At 42.4% G+C, this 25,936-nt stretch overlaps 1 protein-coding gene across 1 annotated transcript; it reads left to right on the plus strand.

Moving 5' to 3' along the window:
• Positions 1-5,555: 5,555 nt before the first annotated feature.
• On the plus strand, positions 5,556-25,156 carry SYPL1 (synaptophysin like 1). Its single transcript, XM_042791873.1, has 7 exons — positions 5,556-5,598; positions 6,124-6,196; positions 20,253-20,322; positions 21,144-21,262; positions 22,892-23,096; positions 23,953-24,141; positions 25,025-25,156. Exons 1-7 carry the CDS (start codon positions 5,556-5,558, stop codon positions 25,154-25,156), a joined length of 831 nt encoding a protein of 276 aa, XP_042647807.1.
• Positions 25,157-25,936: the final 780 nt, after the last annotated feature.

Raw genomic sequence — 25,936 nt, forward strand, 5'->3', positions numbered from 1 at the left:
GTCGTAAAAAATTAACAACCATAAAAAATGTAAGTCTCTGGAACTTTTAGAGTAAATCCAGCCCAGACCCAAAGAGCATCAAACAGGGATGCCTTTAATAAACATTTAACTAATCAATCATTGGATCATGTGGTTCCTAATTCTCTTCTAGTAGGCATTCTACCTGGTAACCACTTTATCTATGCACTGAGCTCACATCAAAGCCCAGTGTCCTCCTGCTGCTGGGAGATACCGCTGGTGGACAGTTGTTGATGGTCTCCATAGCCCCTGGTATAGCTGCCCTGGCTCAGTACCCAGACCTTAGCTCAGAGTCACCCAAAACCGCAGTGCCCAAACAGCCGGATCAGGTGGGTGCCTGTACCCATGCCCAGGGCTTGAGGGGTGTCTGGGGCTCCAAGGTCTCCCACAGCTGGCAAAGAGGGACGTGTCCTCCCACCGAGACCTGGGGCAATGCAGCAGCTTCCCTCATCACGTGGGATTCCACTGGCGATGGGGAGTCTCTGTCTCCCAGCTCCTGCTGGCACTCTCCTTGGTAATCGCTGAGGCAGGATTCAGCTGGGCTGTTGGAGGCTTATTGTCACCCTCCAGGAGCCACAAAGCTCCCAAGGCAGCCAGTGGGGTAGTGAGAGGGGTGAAACCCGGACCATGGGCACCCCAGCTTGGGCCTGTGGGTTCCCCGGCCACCTGCAGCTTGCTGACAGGAGCCCAGAGGAGCAGAGCAGCCCAAATAATGCCATTTTGCAGTCAAAAATAATGTCACTGAAGCCAAGTAAATGTCAACTTGCATTCTACATGTTTATGTGTTGTCCTGCCCACTTCTGGTGTGGAACAAATAATAACAGTTGTACGCTAGGCTGGCATGGCCCTTTCAGTCTCAGGCTCTACTGCGCTAGGCGGGAAGCCCAGCCTAGCTCCTGCCCAGTGGCCACCACAGCACCCAGGGTGGGAGAGGAGCCTGACCTCAGCTCTGTAGAGCATCGCCTTCCTCCTGAGATATCTAGCACAGTCCTACATCCAGACCATGCTGTAGCCCCAGGTCAAATAGCAATAGTATGAAATTGTATTTTGTTCAATTTGGGGTTTTTTACTATAAAAATATGTTAAGAAAATTTATTTCAGCAACTGAACTGGGGGAAACCACTAAATAACTATCCTGACCACCTTTCTGAACTACTCTGTTGTTAGATGGAACTGGTTTCTTTTGAGGACTATCTTTATTTTGACTACTTATTTAGAATATTTTTTTTGACAACTAAACTAGTATAAAAAATGCTGCCTTGACTCCAGACCCAACCTAGTAGCTTTGAAGCTGATCTGCTTTAGTTTTCTGGTACTGGAAACCAGTGATGGGCTTGCAGAGGGTGCTCAGCTGCATCCGTGTGGCACACGCACAGTATATCACACCTAGCTTTGACTCTTGACCATAATGATGCCTGAGCAGGGGCTGTGCCCCTTCCCTGCCTGCTTGCTTTTTTGGGGAATTTTCTCTTGGTAGGTGTATGAAGCCTTCTACAGGTAAATACTTCATAACCTTCACTAATCATAAAATAAATTAGGTAGAAACCCCCATAGGAACCCTCTAGTTAGGATCTAGAAATGCATCTTGCCAAGAGCCAGAGTTGACATCTCCTGAAGCAAAAGACTGGGTTTGGCCTCCTCAAAGGAGAACAAAATATGAAGATATCCCCACCAGTGCAGTCCTGAGTCTGTGCTGCACCTCTGCAGTGAAGCCTTCATGCTCAGCGGTGGGTTTGCTCTCAGCCTGGCGTTGATACCCAGAGGCTGGGATCTGATGGAGTAATCCCATGTGCACAACAGCACATACATGTTTTTTGTCATAAGGGTGACAACTGAATGCCTTTACAGCTGGGTTGAGCAGTATGTTGGAACTTGTCTGACTTGGCACTATGGGATGGGATTGCGCACTGTGGGAGAAGCTAGTATTGATCAATCTCAGTGGTTTTAGCTCCAGCTTCAGTTATGTGAAGGGCCATCTCAAGCAGGTTTCTTACCTGCCTCCTCACTCCTGTGTTGGGGCACTTGTGGGTGGAAGGGTAGGGGGTGCCACCTCCCTCCCTCTGTGTTCCCAGGATAGATAAGCAGTCCCCAGCTGACAGCCTGCTGACAGGGACACTGCCATCACCATCCTTACCATGAGGCTTCCCTGGAGAGCGTGTGGCAGCACAAACGACTGCACAGCAAGTGCACAAGACAGTCCCTCCATCGTGCACGTCACCATGTCATTTGTCACCTCCGCTACAGTGCAACTGCTGGTCTCTCACTGATCACATTTATTTTTAATGAAAGAAGATGGACTTAAAACCCCAAAGAAGTGATTACAGACAAGGGAAGACCAATGTGTGGCTCAGTCTTGCTGGACAACTTCATACTGCTAAAGCTAAACTGAATTTGATAGTGGTTTTGTTAAAAAAGTGTGGATGGGCCTCTGCTCCAAGAGACACGTGTCCACCAACCCAGGTAGTCACTAGCTATGACCTACCCTGTCTGCAAGGGGATACAAGCAAATTTTCCATGGCTGGACTGAGCAGTGGGGTGCACACTTGTGGTGGGCACAGTCGCAGGGAGGGATTTCATGAAGCTCCCAGTGCTGGCAGGGAGCCACCAGTACAAGCCTGGTGGTTGTGACAGCCTCCTGGAAAACAGGCCAGTACAGGTTGGCCACTGCCCATAAATCCAGTGAGGCCACTGTGGCATGTACAGTCTTAATGGGGGAAGGCAGGTATGGCTGGGAAGAATTTGAGGAAAGGAGAAGATACTGTGTAGACAAACAGGAACAAATAGATTTTTTCAAGGAAAGACCTACTTTTTAAACAAGAATAGGAAACCCTGGAGGAGGTGGGGATGCTGCTGCTGCTTCAACCTTTGCTTCCATGAGCAAGGCAGGGAACTGCAAAGTAGTTGCCAAGCAAACCCCAGGGAGTATGGGTCCAAGATACATGGCAGCTACAGAGGCATCATGTCAGTCCCAAGGCTTTGTCCTCCTGGTCCTGAAAACCCACAGGGTTGCTGTGCCTTAATCTAGTATCATATAAATCAGACATAGGTCCCATCAATTCAGTAGATGCACATTACTGCTGTCTGTACCTCATTGCTCAATCTCTCATATGCCATTTCACAAGGAACCCCCAACTCTTTGGTTCAGGTCTCCTTTTCCACACATTTTAAGGAAGGTGAATTAACCTGAACTTGTTAATATGCCAACAAGTTGAAACATTTACAGGTAAAACATAAAGCTCAGGTTGATAATGACAACTGGAAATGTTACTAGAGCAAAATGTAGCATTTAGAAACAAAACAGCTAGGGATGCACACAAAGCTATTGAGCTGGTTTGATGGGGAGCATTGATTTTCCTCTACAGTCAGTTGCTGCCACACAGGTTCGTAAATACTCCCTGCTCTCACTTTGTTCAAAAGTTAAAAATGGCGTGCAGTACTGGAGAAAGGGTTGATGAAAAAATAGCTCTTTTTGTCTTTCCTTTTATCAGCAACACAGAGAGAATAAATTATAAGGGGAAAAGAAGAAACAAACACATATCTGCCAAGATGAAGTTCATGCTTTTTGCCAGTGGGCTGACCAGAGAGTGTGCCATCTTTCTTGGAGGAATCACAACAACTGCAGTGAAAATTACAACTGAAACAACTCTGATGCCAGGAAATCCTAAATTTTCCCATATTAAATGACCAGAGAAGATTTTTTGCTCACTGAAGAATATTAGCCTCTTCCCCAAAGAGAGCACAGGAGTAAAGAGTGCAAAGAGCTGCCCTTGAGTGACAGGACTATAAAACTCTCTCTCAAGAGCAATGGAAACAAAACTACTTCAGGTAGTATCAGAAGATCCCTCCTTGTTTCTTACTGGGTTCAGTCAAACAGAATTAAATTAGTATTTTTTCCTTACTCAGGGCTGTGCATCTTGTAGATAAAGGAAGAAAAATGTACAGCTGTCCACCTCTGGCAGCTTGCATCGTCGATGCTCTGTGCACAGGGGCTGTAGAAAACCACCTTCTAGAGTGAGGTGACAACACATCCATGCAGGAATCAGGCCCTATTTTTGTTGAACTTACTTTTTTTCTTTCAGCTAGGGAAGATCCAACATCAACATTTCTGTCATAGCTGCTGCACAAGGAAATAAGTGATTTCCTGTCTCAGCATGTTCCATCACTCAGCATTTTATTTTTGTGCTAAACCACAACCAGGCACATCACCCCACCCTGTGCTGGGGCACTCCGCACTGTCCCCTGCCACCAGAAAGGCACTGGGAAAACATCACGGAGGCAAAATACGCCAACAATGCCCACTCAGCACTTGTGACAAACACCTTCCACCAGAAACATGCTGCCGAGGCAGAGTTTTCCGGACTTTTGCAGTAGACAAGGGCTCTTTTTACAGCATAAGCTTCTTTCTCCCAGAGCTGTCAACCTAAATGGGGACAAAAAATCCAATTCTTGGCACAACCTTCAGTCTGAAATTGCTCTGGAACCCAGAAGATAATGAAACCCTCCATCTGTCTGTGCAAGTAATGGAGAAAAAACCCCAAACATTGACAAACCTCTTATTGCCTTTCATTTCCTTAGTGATAATTCTTAAAATAAGACAAAAGAGCTAACCTGCATCCTAAAAGATGTAGGTTCTGCTTGGGTGAGGTGCTGCTGATGTCCAGGAGAGGGATATCAGCAAGGGCATTTGGGTGTTTTACCCTAACATAGAAATTTAGAAATGGCACTGCCAGCTGAATGAAAAAATCAGAGGCACCCCCTGCTCCCTTGCAAGCTTTTGCACAAGCTCTGGCCCAAACCAATGTGCCCTTGCACCGGCTGGTGCAGGAGGCAGCAGCTGGGCTCAATGTGACCCTGTCTGCCAAAAGCAGCTCTTGCAGCAGCAAAATCACTAGAGACTTTGCAGCAGCGTCGGGCAGTTCTGGGGGCTCTGCTGCCTCCAGCCCTGACTCCCCACAGGCTCCTGGACAATCTTCTTCATTGCCAGTGTCTGAGATGAGTCCCATGGCAAGGAGTGATTTTTTTAACATGGTAGTTGAAATAAACCACGTTTTAGTCACGCCCAGCTGAAAGGTTTTGCTGGATCCAAACTGACATGTTCTGTGTCTGATCAGGTTTGAATCTATTTTCATTATTAAATAAAGCAAATTTCAGTGTGAAACACGGTTTCAAAATGAAAAACAAAACACAGTATTTTAATTGAAAACATGTAAAAATAAAATTTTTATACATTTCTATTTTTAATATATAACATATTAATAAAAATATTTCATATCTTTTCCTTCTTTGTATATATTGTACCACTACTTTAATCCAAAAGATACTTTCTGAATTACATACCATTTTTGATGAACACAGGAGAGGTTTGGGGGAAATATGCGATCTATCAGGAAGAAGAAGAAGAAGAAAGAAAAAAAAGACAACTCAAACCCAAACCTTTTTCCAGTTCTGGGATTTTGCTTTCATTTGCAGTCACTAGTAGAGCTGTTGGCCCTTCTGAACACACCTGGACTGAAATTCAATCCAGTCTTGAGGTCAATATGAATATCAGCATTGCCTGGATGGAGAAGTCCTACTTGAGAGGTACATGATCTATAGACTTGTGCTGGTTCATTGCGCAGGGCTGAATGTGACCTTTAGATTGCTCCTTCAGCTCATCTGAGACTTTGTACATTATCTTTGGGACATTAAGCACGGCAGGATGAGGTCTCCAGGGAAATTCTGCAGTGTTGCCAGCACTCTGATGGCTGGTCCCTTGGGATGCAATGTACTTCTGTCTCCAGTTTCTGTAGTCATATGATTATGTGAGGATCTCGGTTTTCACGACAATGAAAGCAGGTTTCTAGCTGTTGAGACTGCAGGGGAAAGCTGGCATATGTCACCTCCTAAAGGTAAGAGATCAGAAGACAAATGAAAAGGAATCTCAGCTGTATCAAGAGCCTGATTTTTACGCTAACTGCGTGGCTTAAAACCAGCACGGTTTTGAGGACCAACTATTAAATTTTGAATACTCAGAATAAGAAATAATATAATGAAATTCTTGGAGAGAAAAAATTGGTCCTTGCTTTTTCCTTCTTCTCTCCCTGCTTTTCTTCCTTCTTGTCTAAGGCTCTAGCCTGTTGATGCTTCTCAGTCCAGAGATGCCATTGGAGGAGGATGTTGTTAACCAGTCAGACGGAGTGTGAGTACTGGGAATTTTCCAGGGTTACAAAATGTTTTCCTTGCATCTGCCAAAGCTAACGGCAGCAGTCAGTGAACACGTGCCACTGGAAAATCACAAGCAGGCTGGCTGCCAAGCATGCAGAGCTCTTTGGACAGAAGCATGTCAGGGTCTTGTGAGTGTGAAAGGACATTGCCGTGTCTGAGCTGACAAGGCAGCACTCCAGGCTGGCCTCGGGCATGTGCCAGCCCACAGTCGCGTTCCCAGCCGGGAGGGCTGGGGCTGAGCCAGGAGCTGCCTGCAGATCTGCGCCGCGAGCTGCTGAGCTTCGCGTCGAAGCAAGCCTTGTGCGAGGACTGTCCGCTTGCCGTCAGAAGAGCACGATTATTTTTAATGGAACGGTTTAAGTGGAAGTAAAGTGGTCAGCATGGAATAAACAATCTCAGCTAATGGCTTGCTGACATTCAATCACAGTTCTGCAGGGACTTCTCTAGCACCCCTTGAATCTCGTGCCAAGCCATTAAACCCCTCTGACTTGGCAATGGGCATTTGCCAAAAAGAGACTAAAAAGAAAGCTACCGAGGAATTGATCTACCGTGAGCATGTGAAGAGGGTCACCAGTGTGATGTAGGGAATTTTAAATTTATAGTGCCTACATATGTCCATACTAGATCAGACCTGGAGCCTGTCTGACACTATAGTCCGTTCTCTGGCAGTGCCCCAAACCAGGGGAAAGATACCTAAAACTAGGGAAGTGTTTCTCCAAGCCTCAAATGAGTTGTGACACATGGGATTTGATGAGAGAGTCCATTCACCAGTGGCTCTGTAGCAAAAAAGGAGATCTTTTGTACAACTCAGTGCATTTCATGGCTGTCATAATGTCTCATCCAGAGAAAATCTGGTGGGAAAGGATGAATCCATGTAACTTAGAGAGATCATAATTTTTCATAGAATCATAGAATGGTTTGAATTGGAGGGCATCTTTAAAGATCATCTAGTCCAACTCCTCTGCCATGTGCAGAGACATTTTTCACTAGATTAGGTTGCTCAAAGCCTCATCCAACCTGACCTTGAACACTGGGCAACCTGTTCCGGTGTTTCACCACCCTCATTGTAAAAATTTCTTCCTTGTATCCAGTTTTGGTAGTACCAGCCCAGGTGAGAACCTTATCTTATGTGTACAGAGAAGAGTGGAGTATTCCCACAGGAACACACACCTCCATGTACGATTGCTCTCATTTGGGTTGATTTCTACCTTCATGCTTTTGCACTGAAGTCAAATTCTTCAGTTAAAGCTATCTATTTCCTTGTGAGATGCTCAATAGCATCCATTTTTTAGGATATGACTTCCAGGGAGTTATTCTTGATTTATATCAACTTAATGAAAAAATCAAATGAAGCTCCATCTTACAGAAGGTTTTGTCGAAACACTTGGGCCCTAAATTCTGCCTTCCATTAACAATATGCATTTTAATCAGGTGCTTGAAATTTATAGCTCAATGTAGATTATGTGCGCATATGTTATGCGCCAAGTCTATATATACCTGTTTGAAGGAGCTCCAAAAAATACTCAAACCCTCTCTCTTGGATGTTAACAGGAAAGCATGGAGAAGGTAGAATTTTTAGGCACTACGCATAGCCCAGAATTTGGTGCATGCTCAGTGCAGAAGGGATGAAGGGAGGAAATAACAGTGGATTTACACCTTTGCAGAACCAGCCAAGCTAGGACAGTCTTGTTGCCCATGCTGCCCATGGCCCTCAGAGGTTGTTCCAGCTTTATGTTTCACTAATTCACACTATTGAAATGCTGCCTGGGGCCGACAGGCTACCAGCAAGACCGATTAAACCAACTACTGGAAAAATCCCCAGGAAGCTAGTCAAAACATAGCATTCCCAGCGCTGAAACACAAGCTGTATTAGTTCCTAGAACTGACTCCTGGGTTTGGTTGTTTTAGATTATATGTTCATACACACACATGTGCACAGCAGCCCATGACCATGAGATGAGAGCACAACAGTAATCTGTTACATCACGGCAGAGCTGGAGGCTTTAAAGGGCTGTACACAGGTAAGGCACGTCTTACTGGCTGTGCTCTACTGACATGCACATATTTGCTGAAGGACACATTGCAATGTCAGTGACACCAGTATAAATAAATGACCCCAGAGCAGCCACATAATTAGGCCACCTAGACTTTCTTTCTAAGCTTTCTGTTCTTCAAAATTTTCTTCAAGTAAAGTGCTCATTTGCATATGTGATGAGTGGCTCATGAAATGGCTTGTGCAGCAGGATGCTTACAATAAAATGGGTTTGGAGCAGTATTATTATTCCTCTGCCTGGCTTCTTGCCAGCCTCCTGCTGCCTTCTATCTCCCATCACAGGAAGCTGCAAAAATTCCCCTGGAATGGATTAACAGGAGAGAGATCCTGTGAAAAACGGAGGCGGTATGAAGGAGGGAGGTGATGGCTGAAGGGAGAAATCAGGCTTGCAAGGACTGACACAAGCAGTTAAGCGCCTGGAGAGGTGGGAGAGCAATGAGAGTCACTGCAACAGGGAACGAGAAGGAAATCCCAGGCAACTTCTTCTCTCTTTACGGATGCTCCAGTCCTCCCACAAAAATGCTGCTTCTATATGAAAAAATTCAAGAGTGGCAAGGAGAGCCACCTGCCCTGGAATGCTGTCAGTCAGCAAACTGGTGAAACGCTCCAGGGCATGAATTGGACGCATGGACATGCTTCCAAACAATTCCTGGGCACAGTTCAGAAGTGAGGATGGTTCAGAGAAGGTTCCCAACAAGCCATACAGCCACCGTGGTTTGGAGGCTGAGGCTTTATGAGCAGAGAGTCAGATAACACCGTGTCAGCTGGCCTCCATGTCTGGGAAGGTCCCCAGACACTTCTAATTTACTTCAACTGAAGCATCTTGGGAAACTTTTCTTCTGTATTTTATACTACATTTTACACTGCATTTATACTACCACTCACCACATTGTTAAGGCTTTTATAAGAATACTTTTTAAAGATTAATGTAGAGAAATTCTTAAAGCAAATCTTAAACCTGATTTTTAAAAGTCTTTCTGTGAGGGCCAGTTTTTCACAGCGCAAGTATTTGAAGGTCAGATAGCCTATAGGAGATCCATTTATTCCGGTTTCTCTGTGATATTGATTTCCTAGGATAATGTGGCAACATTGCAACATCTTATTTCTCAACTGGTATCCTGATTTGCTCCACTTTCTGCCAAAAGTTCTGCTCCTGTTGAAGCCCACAGTGAGACTGGCAGGTACCAGCAGTGGCCAAATTTATTCCCTAACTCGACACAGCAAGAAAAGGCCAGGGGTCACCGTGCACCTACTCGATTTGTTTCTGCTAAATGTCAAGTGCTGATGCAGTCTTGGAGGAAAGACGTTAAACATATAGCTACCAAATTACAGTGCAAGAGTTTGGTTTTTCTATGTGAAGTTGGACTTTGACAAACTCTTGGTTCATACCAAAAAGAGAGCTCACCCTTGTATTTGGAAGGCTATGAACTTTTGGACTAAGGACTTATAAACTATTTTATTTCACTGAGTAGCATTTGCATTTAATAACATTAAGAAAGGCTTTTTTTATCTACATAGGCTGCTTGAGACTTGTTTGGTTTGTGTTTTGTTTTCTAGAAAATTTAATCCAGTCAGATAATAATTGAATTAACAACATATTAACACTTTAATTTTATTATGCCCTCTATTCCAGTTTTTACTTTACTTCCTATTGGCTTTTGCATTTTATTTAATCCATATGTATTTTTTCAGTTTGTGATCTAAAAGATAACAGTCTACCCAGTGCATTTAATTGCTTCCAAATTCCTAACAGACTCTTTAAGAATATCTATTGTGTCTCATTTGGCAGACAAATAATACTTTCTTGACCATCTGTATTTGCATACAGTTATTCTACCCAAGTACACAAGACTTCCTTTCTCACCATTTAGAATGAGAAATATTTGTACTGTTGAATAGATTAATTTTTATTTTGTGGCCTGATGTCCATGACCTGGATTTAAGTTATAAACCAGTCATGTGTCAGGGCTCATTATCCACTGATTGCATAAGCTATTGTTACCAGGATAAATTTAGAATTCATCTGAAAGTCACAATCATTTGACCAGCTCTACAATTAAGGTCAGCCAACATCTACTGTCTCTAAGTTCATGTATATTAAAGTTTGCTGCCAGAATATCTTCTGAGTTTTAGCAGCCTTGGTTTGTGTTATAATCAGAAATATCTCATTTCAGATTCAAATTACTTTGCATAGTTAGCTCACTAACTCAAGTGTGTTGGCATGTCTTTTAAAGACTAGCATATTCTAAATATGTGCATAGACAATAAAGTAGCAAGATCTGAAATAATTACTATTTATATCCTTCCATTATTTTCTCAAAAACCAGTATTTTATACTTGGATATTGTTTTTCAAGATGGTTAAGCTGACTCCTAAAATGTTTTTGTTTTTTCAAGTCCAATAATGCTTCAGGACTATTTCCATCTGGTAGTAATAGTCCTGTTTATTCTGGAACATCTTGGTTTATATTATGCCTCTGTGTCACAAAATCTATTGAAATCATGCAAAACACTGATCTCTCTGCCAAAGTCAATAAAATTACTACTTGTTGAAGAAAACAGTAAACAACAGAACTTCATAATGATGTCATTAACACATCCTTTGTCAACAGTTGGGAAATCTGGAACCTTCAAGAAAAATAAAGAAGAAAAAAAAAAGTAATGTATTCATCTTAGTTCTATAATTAATTATACATAAACTTCTAATGAGGTTTGGTTAGAAATGCAAACACTTTTTATAGCAGCATTAGCTGCACAGCAGCATAACAGCAGTAGTTCAGCATGCAGAGTGTATGCTGCATTTTATCCATCCATCAGATAAACAGACACATTTTAAAGCTTCTTTAATTCTAAGAGTCAGAATGCTACAACGGGCCCTTTGCAACTGGTATATAGAACTGAGCTGATCTTCAGTCCAGTTCAGGAGTCCTATTCTGTACACTTGGGAGCTCCCAAGGGATTTTGTCCTACCCTGCATTTTCTGCTGGGAGCCAAATTCTTCTGCTCTTTGTGTTCAGAACATTTCTGGGATGTTGCCCCAAACTACCTCAAGATTTTGTGCACCTATTTGCTACAAAAAAAAAAAAACAAAAAAAACAAAACAAAACAAAAAAAAAAAAAACAAAAAAAAAAAAAAAAAAAAAAAAAAAACGTATCCATGTGTTTATTTTTTGTCCTGATCAGTTCAAATATGTGACAGTATAAACTTCTGCAGAGAACAGTGCAGCCATGGATGGAGTATGTTTATTTAACTGTCAGTGTCAACCAAGCAGCACATAAAGCACTAGAAAACACAGTGGTAGGCTGAAGTGTGATGGACAGATATTGCCTGAAAGTGGCACGATATGGTCAAAACTGAACCTACTACGTTAGTTCTGAGAGATTGCTGCCAGGAAATGGAGGGAAGGGAAAGAGAAGGGGTTTTCTGATTTCTAGATTCATCAAAAAGTAAATTAATAATAGCACTACAGAGTTGTTCTTTGTCATAAGGCACAGATCACATGTAGTAGTAAATTCTAGGCTTTAGTGAGACTAATGTATATTCAGGTATGCTACTGATAACCCACACCAAGCTTAAGTGGTCTGGCTGCAGCAGAGAACAGGTTCTATCACCTTTTCTCCATACTTTCCACTTCAAATCAGCATCTGCGGCATTCTTAATGTCTTCCTTTCATCCAATAAATTATGTTGGGTTTCACAGATGCCAAATATAAATTAATAAATTAACATTAACCGCCTTACACTGAAAATGGGTTATTTCCATAGTGTGCGCTATCACAAAATGCCACTAGATGGTACAACAGGATTCTGTCTGCACAGCTCTGCAGCCACCCAGCACTCCCAGCTAAAACCCTTCCAGTAAGCAACTAAATTAATTCAGGCTGAAGATTCTTAAGGCTACAGTGTGACTTAGAATTTTTCTTCCAAGTGCATACACCATATTCTTTATGCTTTACAGTTAATTGTTATGTTCTAGAACTCTGTCTTCAGCGATGACTTTCTAAGGTGTATTTACAGAACAAGGCACGTAACAGCATACTGTACAGGGTAGGTCCCACAGCTACCTAGTTAACACCTACGAAGTGATGAGCTGTGAAAATTAAGCCACGGTGTTCCTTTTTAGACTGAGATCCCCTGTGGAAATCACACTGCCTGGGACACAAGAGCAGCGACAAGAAACTTCTGCTCTGAAGCATCATCCAGAGGAGCTACTGCATCTCTGGGAAGGTCTGCCTTCCCTCTTGCCCTGAGGAAATGCACACAGAAATGTGGGGAGTAGGGAACATTACTGCCTGCTCTTCAGTGGCTTCCATGGGGATCAAGGAGAATAACAAGAATTTTTACACATGTAGCACTAGAAAATTAAAATTCAAGGCAGCAAGGGTACTAATAAGCAACATAATAGTTCAGAAGTAACTAAGCTGCTAAGAATAAATTAAATAAAAGGCAGTGTAAAATGCATAGATTTTTTTTTTTTTTTTTTTAATTTTTATATTGTGTCTCTGAAAATCTAACTAGTATTAACCACAGACCTTAAAACCTGCTTGGATATGGTAGATGAATAGCACATGCAGTAAAATATGCCTCAAGGACTTTTAGCAAAGGGCAACATTAAACAGTGATTTCCATAGTCTTGGAAACAAGGAAAAGGGGTGCCCCAGAAATCAGGGAAATGGAACAATATAACTTAGCATTGTTATTAGAGCCAAAAGAGAAATAAATAGAATAATGAATATCCTAATAGGTCTAAAGTTGAAAGATTTAAAACATCAGAGTGCACAAGCAAATAAAATGATGCAAAGATACTAGAAAACAGACAGCTAACAAAATGGACAGGAAACTGCAGCCTATTACATCATGTGACACCTGTAGACAACCATTTGGCAGGTGAGATTTATTTAATACAGCAGGGAAAAAAGCACTTTCCGCACCTGGAATTTCCAAAGTTACAGCAGACCTGCCGAATAGACAGCATTGTGGACAGAGCAGTCCCGTGCAATGGTGTCTCCCCTGCCAGATAAGTATTAGCTTAATCATCCACTCTTGCTTTATCTATAAACACAGAGCTCAGGACTTCCCTCAATTAATCCTTGTTTGGGCTGCATAAGGGATTAGGATGGGAAAAGAACCTCATGACTCATCAAGTTTTTTTCTACTGCTACCACGAGAAACAATATTGCAAGTATTCTGAACTCTCTCTTAAAACAACATCCAGTGTGTGCCTTCTGTTGGAAGACATTTCCAGAATCTTGTACTTACACTTTTATGTTCAGCATAAATTATATCCTTTGATTATATGCAGTAATCCCTGTGATAAAACTTTTAGTATAAATCTCTTCCTTCCCTGCGTCTACTCCCTCATGTACTTCAAGTCAGCAGTAATACCTTCAGTTACCCTTTCTTTTGCTAAGCTAAACCACCCAAGTTCTTTCAGCCTAAGAAAATGAGCTCTCCGTGACCCTCAATCATCCAGATGGTTGGAATTAATCTTCCGCAAGCATTACTAAATGAGACAGCTGCTGCACAGTGCTCTGGAGGAGGCTCGCTCGCCCCTCGCACAGGGGCACCAGCGCTTCGCTGTCCCTGTTGCCAACACGTCTTCCCAGGGCAGCCAGGAATCCCACTGGTCTCTCCCACAGCCTCCTCAGACACCATGAGACCAGATATATAAACCCCACAGTTTTGTCCCCCTTTTTTCCAAAGAACGTGACTTGGTATACTGAGAAATTAGTTTTATTTTTGCACTGATAATACTGATTTTCAGTTTAAGAGCTATCAGTTACCCAGTTTCTAATTAAATCAGTGTTTCACATCAGTTTTATATCCTTCTCGAGTCAAGTACCAGGCAAAATACCTTGCAGAATTTAGAAGTATTTTACAGTGACAACTATTATTGGCTCAGTCTTTTGAACATCACTGCTTAAGCATCAGTTAATCAGCAAAAATTAACTCCCATGTAGCTTGACATTAACTATACTGTTGTAATTTAGTTCTCTATCAAGAGAGTTCTGCATCAGTCACGGCATCTTTTTTTCTTCATATTAGTGATAAATGGATAGGCCTATATTGCCACATCAGACATGTGGATCTTGACCAGTGTTTCAAAGGTGACCAGCAATCATTGTTCATATTAAGAGAGCTCCTTTATCAGCCCTGTCCAAACTGGGGTTGCTGGGTGTTGACAACTGATATAAAAGCTTTAGCAAATGTGACTCAACACTCCCCTGAGCCCTGCTGGAGTGGAAAGGATTTATTACACAGTTCGCATGTTAATACTTCCCTGCTTTTTCCCATATATAGACTATAATATTGGCCATTCCTGCCTTTTTTTAGTTTTTTGTTTTGTTTTTTAGATGATTTCCATCATTCCTGTCTGTTCACTTTGGTATAATCCCTTTTCTTCCTCCTGTGTTTTAAAAAAATGCATTGCTGCTGTCTGCAAGGCTGCAGACCGTATACCAGTCCCTTAGTCCATTTGCTTTCTTATCATTTTTCTGCAATAGGTTGCCTTCTAATTTATATTCATTATTACCAATTTCTCCTTTCTCCTGTTTGTTATATAATTTTTATACTTCTGTCACTTCATCTCTAAGCCAAACTAATTTTTCAAGCAAAATAACTCTTTTTCTGTAGTGGGCTTTTTCTTAAACAGTATACAGTCTACCTGCTCAAATTCTTCCTTGCAGAGATTTGATTCAGAATTGGTTTCAGCTTATGAAACTAGCCCTGTGGAAGTAGTATCTATATTTAAAGTGTTTGATATTACTTTGGAATGCAATTCACTAGCAAAAATGTTCCAAAATACTTTTAACTCCAGCAGAGAGATGTTATATGGAGTCAAAAATTAAGAGCCTTTTCCAATTTTGAATTAATAAGCCCATAGCTAGAACACTGTATATAGTTCAGACTACATCCATCTGAGACATCTGACAACTGAAAAGACTTGGGGGAGAAAAAAAGTATCAATCAGGGCTGAGAGCATTTTTGAAGAATGCTTTAAATAATTAAATGCTTTTAAATAACTGACAAGTGGAAAAGGAGAGGAATCAAACAAGTGCCTATATGTATTTTTAGGGAGATACATTGTTTATAGGGTTTAAGTAGAAGATGGGGAAGAAGGAAGACAGAGAGAAAAAAAAAAAATTGAGATATACTGGATAGGAGTCAGGGAGTTACTTGGTTCATTTAGACTGAACCAAGACTTTATATGCCACATGTATGGAACAGTTCTGCTTGGGCATGGAGGATGTAGAGATGATGAGCAAATAGATATTCCATCTTTTACCTTGCTCCATCCCTTTTTTTATATTCATATTTTACTCCTTAAAGGCACTAGCTATTCAGGCAGCTAAACTAATCAGGGTGTCTTGAACCCTCAGCACTGCTCGTCTGGATCGTAAGGGGGGTTTTGTGAGATTCATGTACTAGATGGAGACTAAGGAACATAGATAGTCTCCCATACGGTACGTTTTCCTGGATTGGACACTGTGCATTTAATTCTGACAGACCCTTACAAGATCAGAGGGCATTTCACCAGCTGCTTTATAAACACCACCATGAAATACAAAAAAACTACTGTCAGTTCCACACTGGAATTTAATCCTACAAGACCTGCACTGCCCAAACTAAAGCATATTTTAGTTGTACCATTGCGATATCCCCATAAAAGAGACCCTAGGAGACTTGCATAGCACTGCTGTGGTTTTGTTCCCTAATTTGCACCCACTGTTGAACTCCATTACATTTAAGAGGGATTAATTTCAGCACCGAAATCACATCTTACTGTTTTCCCCTTGCAACATCAGTCAATGACATATCTTACAAAGTCAAATCATAAATTCATAATAACTAAATTTATTTTCTTAGATCTTACCTTGGATGTACTTAGACAGCATTTGCTGAGCATATCTAAAGCACCCCCAAAGCCATAGGATGAAGGTTCAGGCAGACAGCTCTGCTCCTGCCGTACTAAAGGGCTGATGGTGCAACACATCAATGAGTTTGTAGGAGATGGAACTTTCTCAAGGCTGTATCCAAGACCATGCCAGAGCACACACAGGAGGTCCAGACCCTCACAGATCTTGTCACCTTCATTTGAAAATGAAAGGTGTCGATCTGCAGGCTGGTGGTTTAGGCCCCTCTTACCACCTTGGGGTTTCCCATTCCTGTGATACCCTGCTGTGATTTCTAATAGTACTAAGAGTGTTTTAGTAGCCTGCTTCAAGGAGTGGCTAATCATTTTTTTGCTTCAAAAGCCCGCACACATCTGGGAGTGCTCTACTCTCATGACAGAATTAAGACGACACAATGTCGTGGTTTGAGCCTGGTTGGCAGCCAACCACCCCGCAGCCGCTCACCCACCTAGGAATAGGGGAGGGAGTTGGAGGGGTAAAAGGAGATTTGCGGGTTAAGATAGAAACAGTTTAATAATGGTAATAAAATGAAAACAATGACAGCAATAAGAAATATAAATGGGCAGTGCACAGTGTAATCGCTCACCACCCACTGACCAATATCCATCCCGTTCCCAGCTAGCGATCCCGAAATACCAAGATCCTGCAATTGCAATCCTGGAAGCGAGAGAGACCCTTCCCAACCACCCCTCCTCTAAATAGTGAGCATGACGTTACATGATATGGAATATTTCACTGGCCAATTTGGGTCTGGTGCTCTGGCCGTGCTCCCTCCCTGCTTCTTGTGTACTTGTGCACGGGCAGGACATGGGGAGTTGGAGAGTCCCTGAAATCTCAGCAGCAGCTGAAAACATCAGTGTGCTATCAGCATTCTTCTGATGCCAAACCCAATGCTGAATCTAAAACACAGCACTATTCTAGTTACCAAAAAGGAACACTAACTCTATTCCAGCCCAAACCAGGACACACAACATTTTAAAAATTAAATTTAGCATATGCTTGACGATACCTGTGCACTTTGCTAGAGTCCTGGAAGGTGTGGCATCCTGCGCGCAGCTCCCTGAGTGCTTGCAGAATGGCCTTACTCCACCAACAAAAGCTCTACACGTAGCCATGCTGGTACTCTTGCCCTTCGGTACACTCTTCACTGGGTGTGCCACAAATACGTTTTCTTGGAAATTTCCAATACAGAGGCCAACCAGTCATAATTTCTAATTAATTAGCTACTAATCTGTAAATTGATTTTAACAGCAAGCTCATACATTAATATCTATCTTAGTAGTGATGTTATTAAGCTTACAGATACATCAGATTTAAAAGCTATTTATAGATACGGGAATTAATAGAATCAGTAATAATTATTAATTGTATTTTGAAGTATCAGTGATGTCATTTTCATATAATCAAGGAGCCTATTCTATTCGTTATAAGAGTTTATAAACTCTCAGCTGGCTCATCACCCATCCTAAGGCACTTCATGCATTCCCGGTCTCTCACATAAAGGGCATCTCACTATCCTGGTTTGTCCTTCTTAAGAACCCTGTATCCATCCATGGCAGTACTCCAGTCACATGAGCTATCCCACGCTGTCCCCATCATCCAAATGAAATCATAGACCTGCAACTACACACAGACCTCAAATTCCTCTTGTTTCTTCCCATACTGTGTGTGTTACTATACAGACACGTTAGACAAGCTTTCCCTCATGCTGACTTCCCAGAAAAGCTATGAGAGCTTCTCCCATAATGCTGTTCTGTAGGCATTTCCTTATACGCATACATACATACACCTGGGGGGAGTTTCTACCCTGCTTTCTTCTTTTCAAAGTCTCTCCTTGAAATCATGTCATCACATACCCTTTGCTTACCAAACCAGTCCACCACTTCTTCACTTAATACACATCATCATCTCTTTCCCTCGTGCCCAGTCAATCACACCTAGTTTAAAGCTCTCCTCAGCAGATTGGCCAGCCTGTTGAAAAAGATGCTTTTTCCCTACTTGGTCAGGTGGATCCCATCATTTCTTAATAGTCCTAAGTCCTCAGAGAGGGTTCCATGGTCATAAAAGCTGAATCCTCTTTGTCAACACCAGCTGCACAAACAATTGTTGACCTGCAGGATCTTTTCACTCTTCCTCAAGCCCTTCTTCCTCACTGAGAAAATTGAGGTGAAAACCACCTGGGCCCCAAGATATTGACCACACCCCAAAACAATTAATGCTCCAGGTATTCCCTGGCAACATTATTGGTGCTCATGTGGAAGAGCAGCAATGATTAATAGTTTGAAGCTTGCTTCTCCACAATATCTTGGATCCAAGCCCCTGGTGAGCAGCAAACCTCCCTAGTCAGCAGGCAGGGGCCTCCATCCCATGCAGGAGGAAGTTTCCCTCTTCTGTCAGTCAACTCTTCCTCCTGGTCTTCCTGTGTAGCTCAGGCTCAGCTGGCACTGAGGCTTCATTGGAGAAAGCTCCTGACCCCTTGTCTGTTACTAGGGTACTGAGTGTTCTGTTGCTGCAGATCTACAGCTACAGCCACCCTCCTGGTGCCAGGAGTCACAGGCTTCCAGCCTTCACCATCATGGGAGTCTCCATTTCCTAACCTGATGAGCACAGACTCCACCTGCACCTCCTATAGGAATGCAGGGGATTCAGCTTCCTAAAGCTGCAGGGCTTCAGAGAAGATCAGCTGGTTGATCTCATCATCTCTGATGCGGTGTAGGCTGCTGAGCTCCTCCCACAGCTCCTGGCGACACACACCTTCCACCTATGCACACCTCCTGTGGGCAACGGGCCTGGGTCCCCTAGCCCCAGCAAGAGGCCCCAGGCACCCCTCCCCAGCCCCAGGACTGGAGATCTGCACCATCCCTCAGCAGCTCAGTTTGGGCCAAGGCCTCTGATGCACCAGGGACAAATGATCCAGACTGCGCTGGGGACCATGACCCGCAGCACACCACCACCATGGCTGAGCATGCATATGTTGCTCTGTGAAGGCTGCTGGCCCTCTTCTGCACAAACTGTTGCACCCACCCACTATACCTAGAAGCTGCACTTCTTTCGGCATCTCCTTGGCACCTGGCAGCCATAACAGGGCTCAGCTGGCACAAGACCTCCCCACACTCGTTGGCCAGGAACAGGTTATAGAGCTTGCTAGAAGCAGCCACAGCATCCCTTAACTATCCCTTCCCAAGAGCAGCACCAGACACCCTGATGTTTCACAGAGGGTTCCCAGGAGTTCCCTAGCAATCCCAGAAGAAGCTTCAAGGAGATCTTGAAGCAGAACCATAAAACTGCTGCAGCGAGGGCTGTGTCTGCTGCCTTGGCTAGCCGTGCTCTCCAGTCAGGGAGGAGGGCAGCCCCCCCCACAGGCCTCAAATTTTCTTCAGCATGAGTTTTAGCTCTTCAGTTTCACTGAAGATTAACTTACCAACAATAGAGTACAACCACAAAAGCGATTTAAAGCTTAAAAAAATCAAATGTGGTTTATGATATTTCAGCAAGCTTCCACCGTACGTGCATTTTCAAGAGCCTCTGCCTTGTTTGCTAATAAAATCACTTAACCCTAAATCAAGGTATGGCACAGATGATCCTCCAAAGCATGCTGTCCTCTGCCTGCTACCTTCCATTCCTCCTGAGGCTTGCCCAGGAGGACACACAGCCCTGGCACTGCAGCAATTATGGCTGTTGCTGCGGTGGCACCTTCTAGCTTCAGCCCATCGCAGCCCCTTCAGGCTCCTGGGAAGGAGGGATATCACCACTGCCTTACTCCACAAAATGGCTGGAGCTCTTCCCTCCTGTGACAGTTACTGCCCCATTTCCCCAGCCCACAGACAAGGTCCTCTGTGGCAGTGGCACGCACCCCACACAGAGGGGCTCTCCCCTCCCCCTGAGGCTGGCCTCTGATTTGAGGCAACTGTGGGTGGGGCCAGCCTAGTGTCAGGTAAGTGGGTGCGGCAGGGGTGTGGCAGGGCGGAGCACAAGGGCTGGCCCTATAGGGAGGTGCCTGCGCAAGGCAGCAGCTATGAACAGGTGGTGGTGTGGGTTTTTGCTGGTTGTTCTGGTGTTGCCTAGGGTGGCTTGCTTGAGGATGGACTGTGGCTTGCTCCTGGAGCCCCTGGGCTTCATTAAGGTCCTCGAGTGGGTGAGTGGGGCTGGGGAGGCACAGGGGGAAGACTTCTTCTCCTTGTGGGGCTGTTTCTTCTGCTTTCCCAGGCATGGTTTTGCTCCTGTGTCTTAGCTGGTGGGGCCTGGAGAGGTGTGTGCTGATGGGCTGCCTGCTCCTTGCTTCATGTCACTGGTGGTGGGTGTTCAACACAATGCCACTCTGATTGCGAGGGAACAAAACGCTTCTGTAGATACATAAAATTTATGTGTTTAATTACCAGCTTGTCATAGTAGCTTGTGCTGCTGTGGGTTATATGTTCTGATTATCAGGGGGTTAGGGTTTTGCTAGTGAACAAGGGGAAAACAAGAGCTACTTGGAGTCAAGCTGCTGTGCAATATTTGGAGTATGTATATTCTAGTTATTTTAATCTACAGTTACGGATGTCTGAGACTCCTAAAAATACTTCCTTTACCAACGGCAGGAAGTACTGTGCTGATGTTAGCATTAAAATAAAATTAAAAAAAAAAAAAAACAAAAAAAAAAAAAAAAAAAAACAAAAAAACAAACAAAAAAAACACAAAAAAAACCCAACAGAAAACAAAAAACTTTTGTTGTAGAACTAAGAAAAATATAAACAAAAGGAACTTTCAAACTGGCTTTTACTAGTGCTATTGCTCATGTTTTTGTATTGTAGAAACTCAATGCTTTCATTATCTCTTGACACTACATCATACTTTACTATTGCTAACTTTGTCCCTTATTTCTTGCCTTCATTAGCTGTTTCAGTTAAATGTTGAGTTTATTTCCTTGGAGTTTTAGAGGTGTGCATTAATATGTCTGTGTATCAATCCCTGTAGATTTTTTCCATCTTTGCTTTTGCCACATGTGGAGGCTTTCGAGGTGAAACTACCCTTCTAGTTTCCTGCAAAGGTGCGGTAAACAAAACAGTTACAGCTGCTTTTGCTTATCCATTCAGGTGAGTGTTAGCTCTTCAGTTGTCACTCATACACTAATTACTTGTTATTCACTTTTTTCCTCATCTGTCACCCTATGCATATGTACTTACTGTATAAAACTGAATGAACAAGTGAAACCTCTGGCTTGCTCTGTAGTAGCAATAAATAAATAAATATTTTGTTGCATTTATTCAAAGCATAGTGTTTGTCAGTGCCCTATAGGAAGAAGTAGGTAGAAATGGCAGTGGACTGTATTACTGCTTTGTATCACTCTACCCTAAGCTCTATTCTAGCAGTGCGTAAATGCTACAGATGATAGTTAATAAGAAATTGTCCTAGGTTGAGTGAGTGGTGGAGTTTTTTGGTGGCAGGGGAGGGGGCTATCGGGGCGGCCCCCTGTGAGAAGCTTCTCGAAGCTCCCCCAGCTTCAAGTCAGCTCCACTTCTGTTTGGGAAATTGAGCCAATCGGCTGCGCCTCTGCGATAACGTATTTAAGAAGGGAGGGATGGGGGGAAGGTGTTCTCAAGATGTGGCAATGCTTCTCACTGTCCTACTCTGTTATGTGTTGTTAGTGTCTGTAATAAATGTATGGGTTTTTTTTCCTTCCCCTAACGAGTCTGCCTCTTGCTCATGATCATAAATGGGAATTTTTTTCCCCATCCCAGTCCTATCTTGAACCCCAAGCCTGGCTCTCTGTCCCTTCTCATTGCCGGAGGGGATGGGAGAGAGAGCTGCTGCGTTGTGGTTGGCTGCAAACCAGGCCTAAACCATGACAGAAATACAATGCAATTTATTTTAAAAGCCTACTTATTCACCAATTTGTAGTTGCTTTGGAGGCCCAGATTATTTTGAATGTGACATTATATTTTTGTTTAAAAACTGAATGAAAAATACTGACTTTTCAGTTTAGTCCACTATGGTCTTGGTGAGGATGTTGGGTACATAAAAAGCCTAAATACTAAACTGTCATTGGAGTGCTTTTGTAGACACAAACTCCTTTCCTGGAGCATGAGAAGAAAGGCTTCCTCTTTGCACTTGTAACTGTGCAGCTGTGATAACAGAGTTGGTGTTCCATATGTGTCCAATAAGCATAGGTGTAAGTACAGAAACGGATTCAGAGGCCAGCTAGTAAAAACTACTACAGAAGTATAGAATTTGGTTGCAAACCCCAGCATTGTACCAGCACTTGGAGGGGAGAGTGGGATTCTGTAATGATTCTGTGGTGGTCACTGAGTGGTTGCTGCTAGTCACACAGGTTTTACTGAACTTCTGTGCTTGCCTCTTCTTGTAGCTGTAATGCAATGAGGTGCTTTTTAAGACCTGATTGCCTCACTTAACTTTCAGTCTCTAAAATAATGTCATTAAGTCTCCCTCCAAATTGGGGTTTCTTCCGTCAGTTGCTCTAAAGTTAAGATTAAGATTCTTCCCTGAAGTTGATACTGCCTATCTCGATGTAGGATTGGGAACAATCTTCAGATATCTTGACAAATCTTCGTGTTGTATAACTGATACACCATACAAATATAAATTGTCTTTTAGAGTAAACTTCCTCAGCCAGAATGCTGAAGCACTGTTATTGTGAAGCACGACTGTATGAAGTTTCCACTGTGTAGCAAACACTAACTACATGAAGAATATAATCTTTGCAGGTTGAATACTGTTGTATTTAGTGCACCAGACCCAAAACACTGTGGTGGCACTTGGACCGACATCTCTCTCGTGGGCAACTTCTCCTCTTCTGCACAGTTCTTTGTTACACTTGCAGTGTTGGTATTCCTCTACTGCATTGCTGCCCTCACAGTATATATTGGATATAAGCATGTGTATCGGCAAAACAACAAGCTTCCACTAACTGTAAGTAATACGAAGATACTTTAATGTTTTTACTTTGAAACCACAAAGAGATGAGAAATACTGCTAATACAATAATATCTGAATAAATGATTAATATTCAGTAGTTCCAAAAGTTAGATGGAGCATGAAAACAAGTATCTCAAACGAGTCAACTCAAGCAGAAAAGGGGACCCAAGGCCTTTGAACATCCATAGCATCATACCTTATACAGTTATTGAAGCAGAGTGGAATGAAGTTCCACCTTCTCAGATGAAGAGTGTCTTCACCACAACTTTTCTTTTGTATTATGTATTTGAATATACAGTTGTTCCATAGGTGGAACCTCTGCTATTAGTCCCTGGGAATTTTCCCTATGTAGAGCACCTGCTGTGCAGATGCAACTGGCAGAGGGAAGTAGTTATCTTGTGAATTTTAGTCACCTTGAATACCAAAGCCCTGATCCTTAGAATGAGAAACTTCAGAGCATGCCCAGAAACAAGCCTAGTGACCTTTCAAGCTAAATTTTTGCATATCAGCAATTCAGATTTAAATCCTCTGCTCTTTGTCCCCTGTCACCCCGTTTTACTATAAATTTTTATATCATAGGTGCTAGGCATCTGATTTTAGAGGCTGATTTCTTACAAAGGATAAGATTGCTTATGCTTGGTAAATGCAGAAGGCATACAGTTTTGTAGCTGCTTATCAACACAGAATATAACTTGTGTTGTAATTAAAGCATTGTTCATGGCTAAATTCGCTTGTTAAATTAGCACTGATGTCATTATTTTGGTGATATAATTGAGACTGTCTCTGCTTTGCTCTTATGTACATTCGTGTAAAAGTTTTTAACCTAATAATGAGTCCTTCTCTTCTGTAGGACTTGGCTATCACTGTCATAACAGCCTTTCTGTGGCTGGTCAGTACTTTTGCTTGGGCAAAAGCTCTTGCTGACATCAAAATGTCCACGGGGGCAAGCGTTATTCCAGGAATTGAATCTTGCAAAGCACCAGGAACAACCTGTCATTTTGTTTCTGTAACCAGCATGGGAACTCTGAATGTGTCTGTGGTAGGTACGCCTTCTGCCATATGGGTACAATAAATATGTTAAAAAATAGCCGAGGGCACCTGAGAGCCCTGTTCTACTGACTGTGTGTGTTGCTTTATTTGTTAAGATGGTTTTATGGGTTATCAGTTATTCAGGCCCACTAATACTATGGTAAAACACTGCCTAATTTTTTTCTTTTAAAAAAAAACTTGTTTCCTCAAAGAAATGAAGAGAAACAACTTGTAGGATCTGTCTCTGGAGCTGCTAGATGCAGCATTTCCAGACACATTTGAGTCTCTATATTATTTCTGTCTGCAGCCAAGAGCACCTTAAAATATGTTACTGAGCCACCCAAGTGGTTCATTGACTGATACAAGTAAGGAGGAAACACTGTGCTTCCTGCTTCTCCTTTCAGTGCTGAGCCTAGCTTTTTAATCAACTGTGACAATTTCTATACATCAAATAGAGGATCCTCGTAATACGATGATATAAAGCCCATGTTCATAGAAAGAACTCTTCACAGCAGCGCAAATGAGCCTTATTTCACGATCTTCCTAGTGAATTCTGCTTTTCAAAACTCTGGCAGTTATTCCTTGGCCCAGTAATATTTAACCATGTGCTCTGGATGTGCATATGCAGAGGTGCTGAGTGACAGAAAAGAACTTGTGTCACTCCATGCAAAGGACAGAGTAAATTGACTATCTGATTTCCAAATAAGCCTGTTAAAATAGCTTGTAATACTCTAAAGCATGTGGAAATTTCTTGTCCAAATCAAAGTGATGCCAAAAATAGTGGTTGTTTCTGGCTTGCCATATTCTGGTGGGTTGTTTTTTGTTTTGTTTTGTTTTTTAAAAACCCACAAACAAACACACCCTTAGTCTCACATTTTTGTCTTAACGTACAGGTGTTTGGCTTGCTTAATATGATTTTATGGGGAGGAAATGTTTGGTTTGTATACAAGGATACCAACCTGCACAACCAATCAAACAGAATTTCTCAAAACGCAGGAACATATTCAACTCAAAGAGGAATATAAGAACAAGGTGATATTTTGAAGTGCTTCCACTTTTACATCTCACACTGCCAAGAGCATGGAACAATTAGGATTTATAATAACTGATAATACTTTGTACAAACTCCTGGTTTGTTCTATGGTTTGACATAAGATCTTGGATACTTCAGTTAAAGTGTTTATCATCCTGAAATATATTATGCCATTCAGAATTGTGCAGCTTTTTATTACTATTTATGAGGAACAAAATGTTGAGATTATCTGCATGCTGACCCTTTCAGGTTCTTAAATTAGCCTCATAGGAGGGATGGGTGAGAAGCAACTGCATTTCGATTATTACTGCAATTTCTTTAGTTCTAACAAGCCTTGGCTGAAAAACAAAACGTAAATGCAGCTAGGGCATGTGAAAATGCAGTTCAGCTTCTTCCTATTACTGATATCTTGCAAAAGCCATCTGAGTAAATCTCATAGCTGTCAGAGTTGCAGCCATCACTTGTTGGTTTCCAGGTATTCTATTCAGATTACTGTATCAAATCTGTGGACAGGCCTGTCTGGAAGGACTTTACTTCTGTGTTTAATATGTCATTGCTATTTAATGGCTCAGGACAATCTCTGAATGAGAAGATATCTTGTAGTTTCACTATAAACTCATTTAACAAAGATGAGTGTATATGCGTGCAATAGATGACTTAAAAAAAAAAAAAAACACTTAAAAAAAAAAAGTAAAGTATGGGCAAAATCTCTTACAAATACTGTAGAAATCAAAGCTAATATAACTGCTAGTGTCTGGGTTTCTATGAAATC

This window comes from Tyto alba, unplaced genomic scaffold (assembly GCF_018691265.1).
Source record: "Tyto alba isolate M040663 unplaced genomic scaffold, T.alba_DEE_v4.0 Super-Scaffold_2, whole genome shotgun sequence".
In the NCBI taxonomy this organism is placed as follows: domain Eukaryota; kingdom Metazoa; phylum Chordata; class Aves; order Strigiformes; family Tytonidae; genus Tyto; species Tyto alba.

Bases quoted from the DNA above. Each gene is read 5' to 3' on its own strand.
- SYPL1 (XM_042791873.1), top strand. From the start codon at position 5,556: ATGAATATCAGCATTGCCTGGATGGAGAAGTCCTACTTGAGAG. The intron at 23,097-23,952 runs GTAAGTAATACG...TCTCTTCTGTAG, and splicing joins ACAACAAGCTTCCACTAACT to GACTTGGCTATCACTGTCAT. The intron at 24,142-25,024 runs GTAGGTACGCCT...CTTAACGTACAG, and splicing joins GAACTCTGAATGTGTCTGTG to GTGTTTGGCTTGCTTAATAT.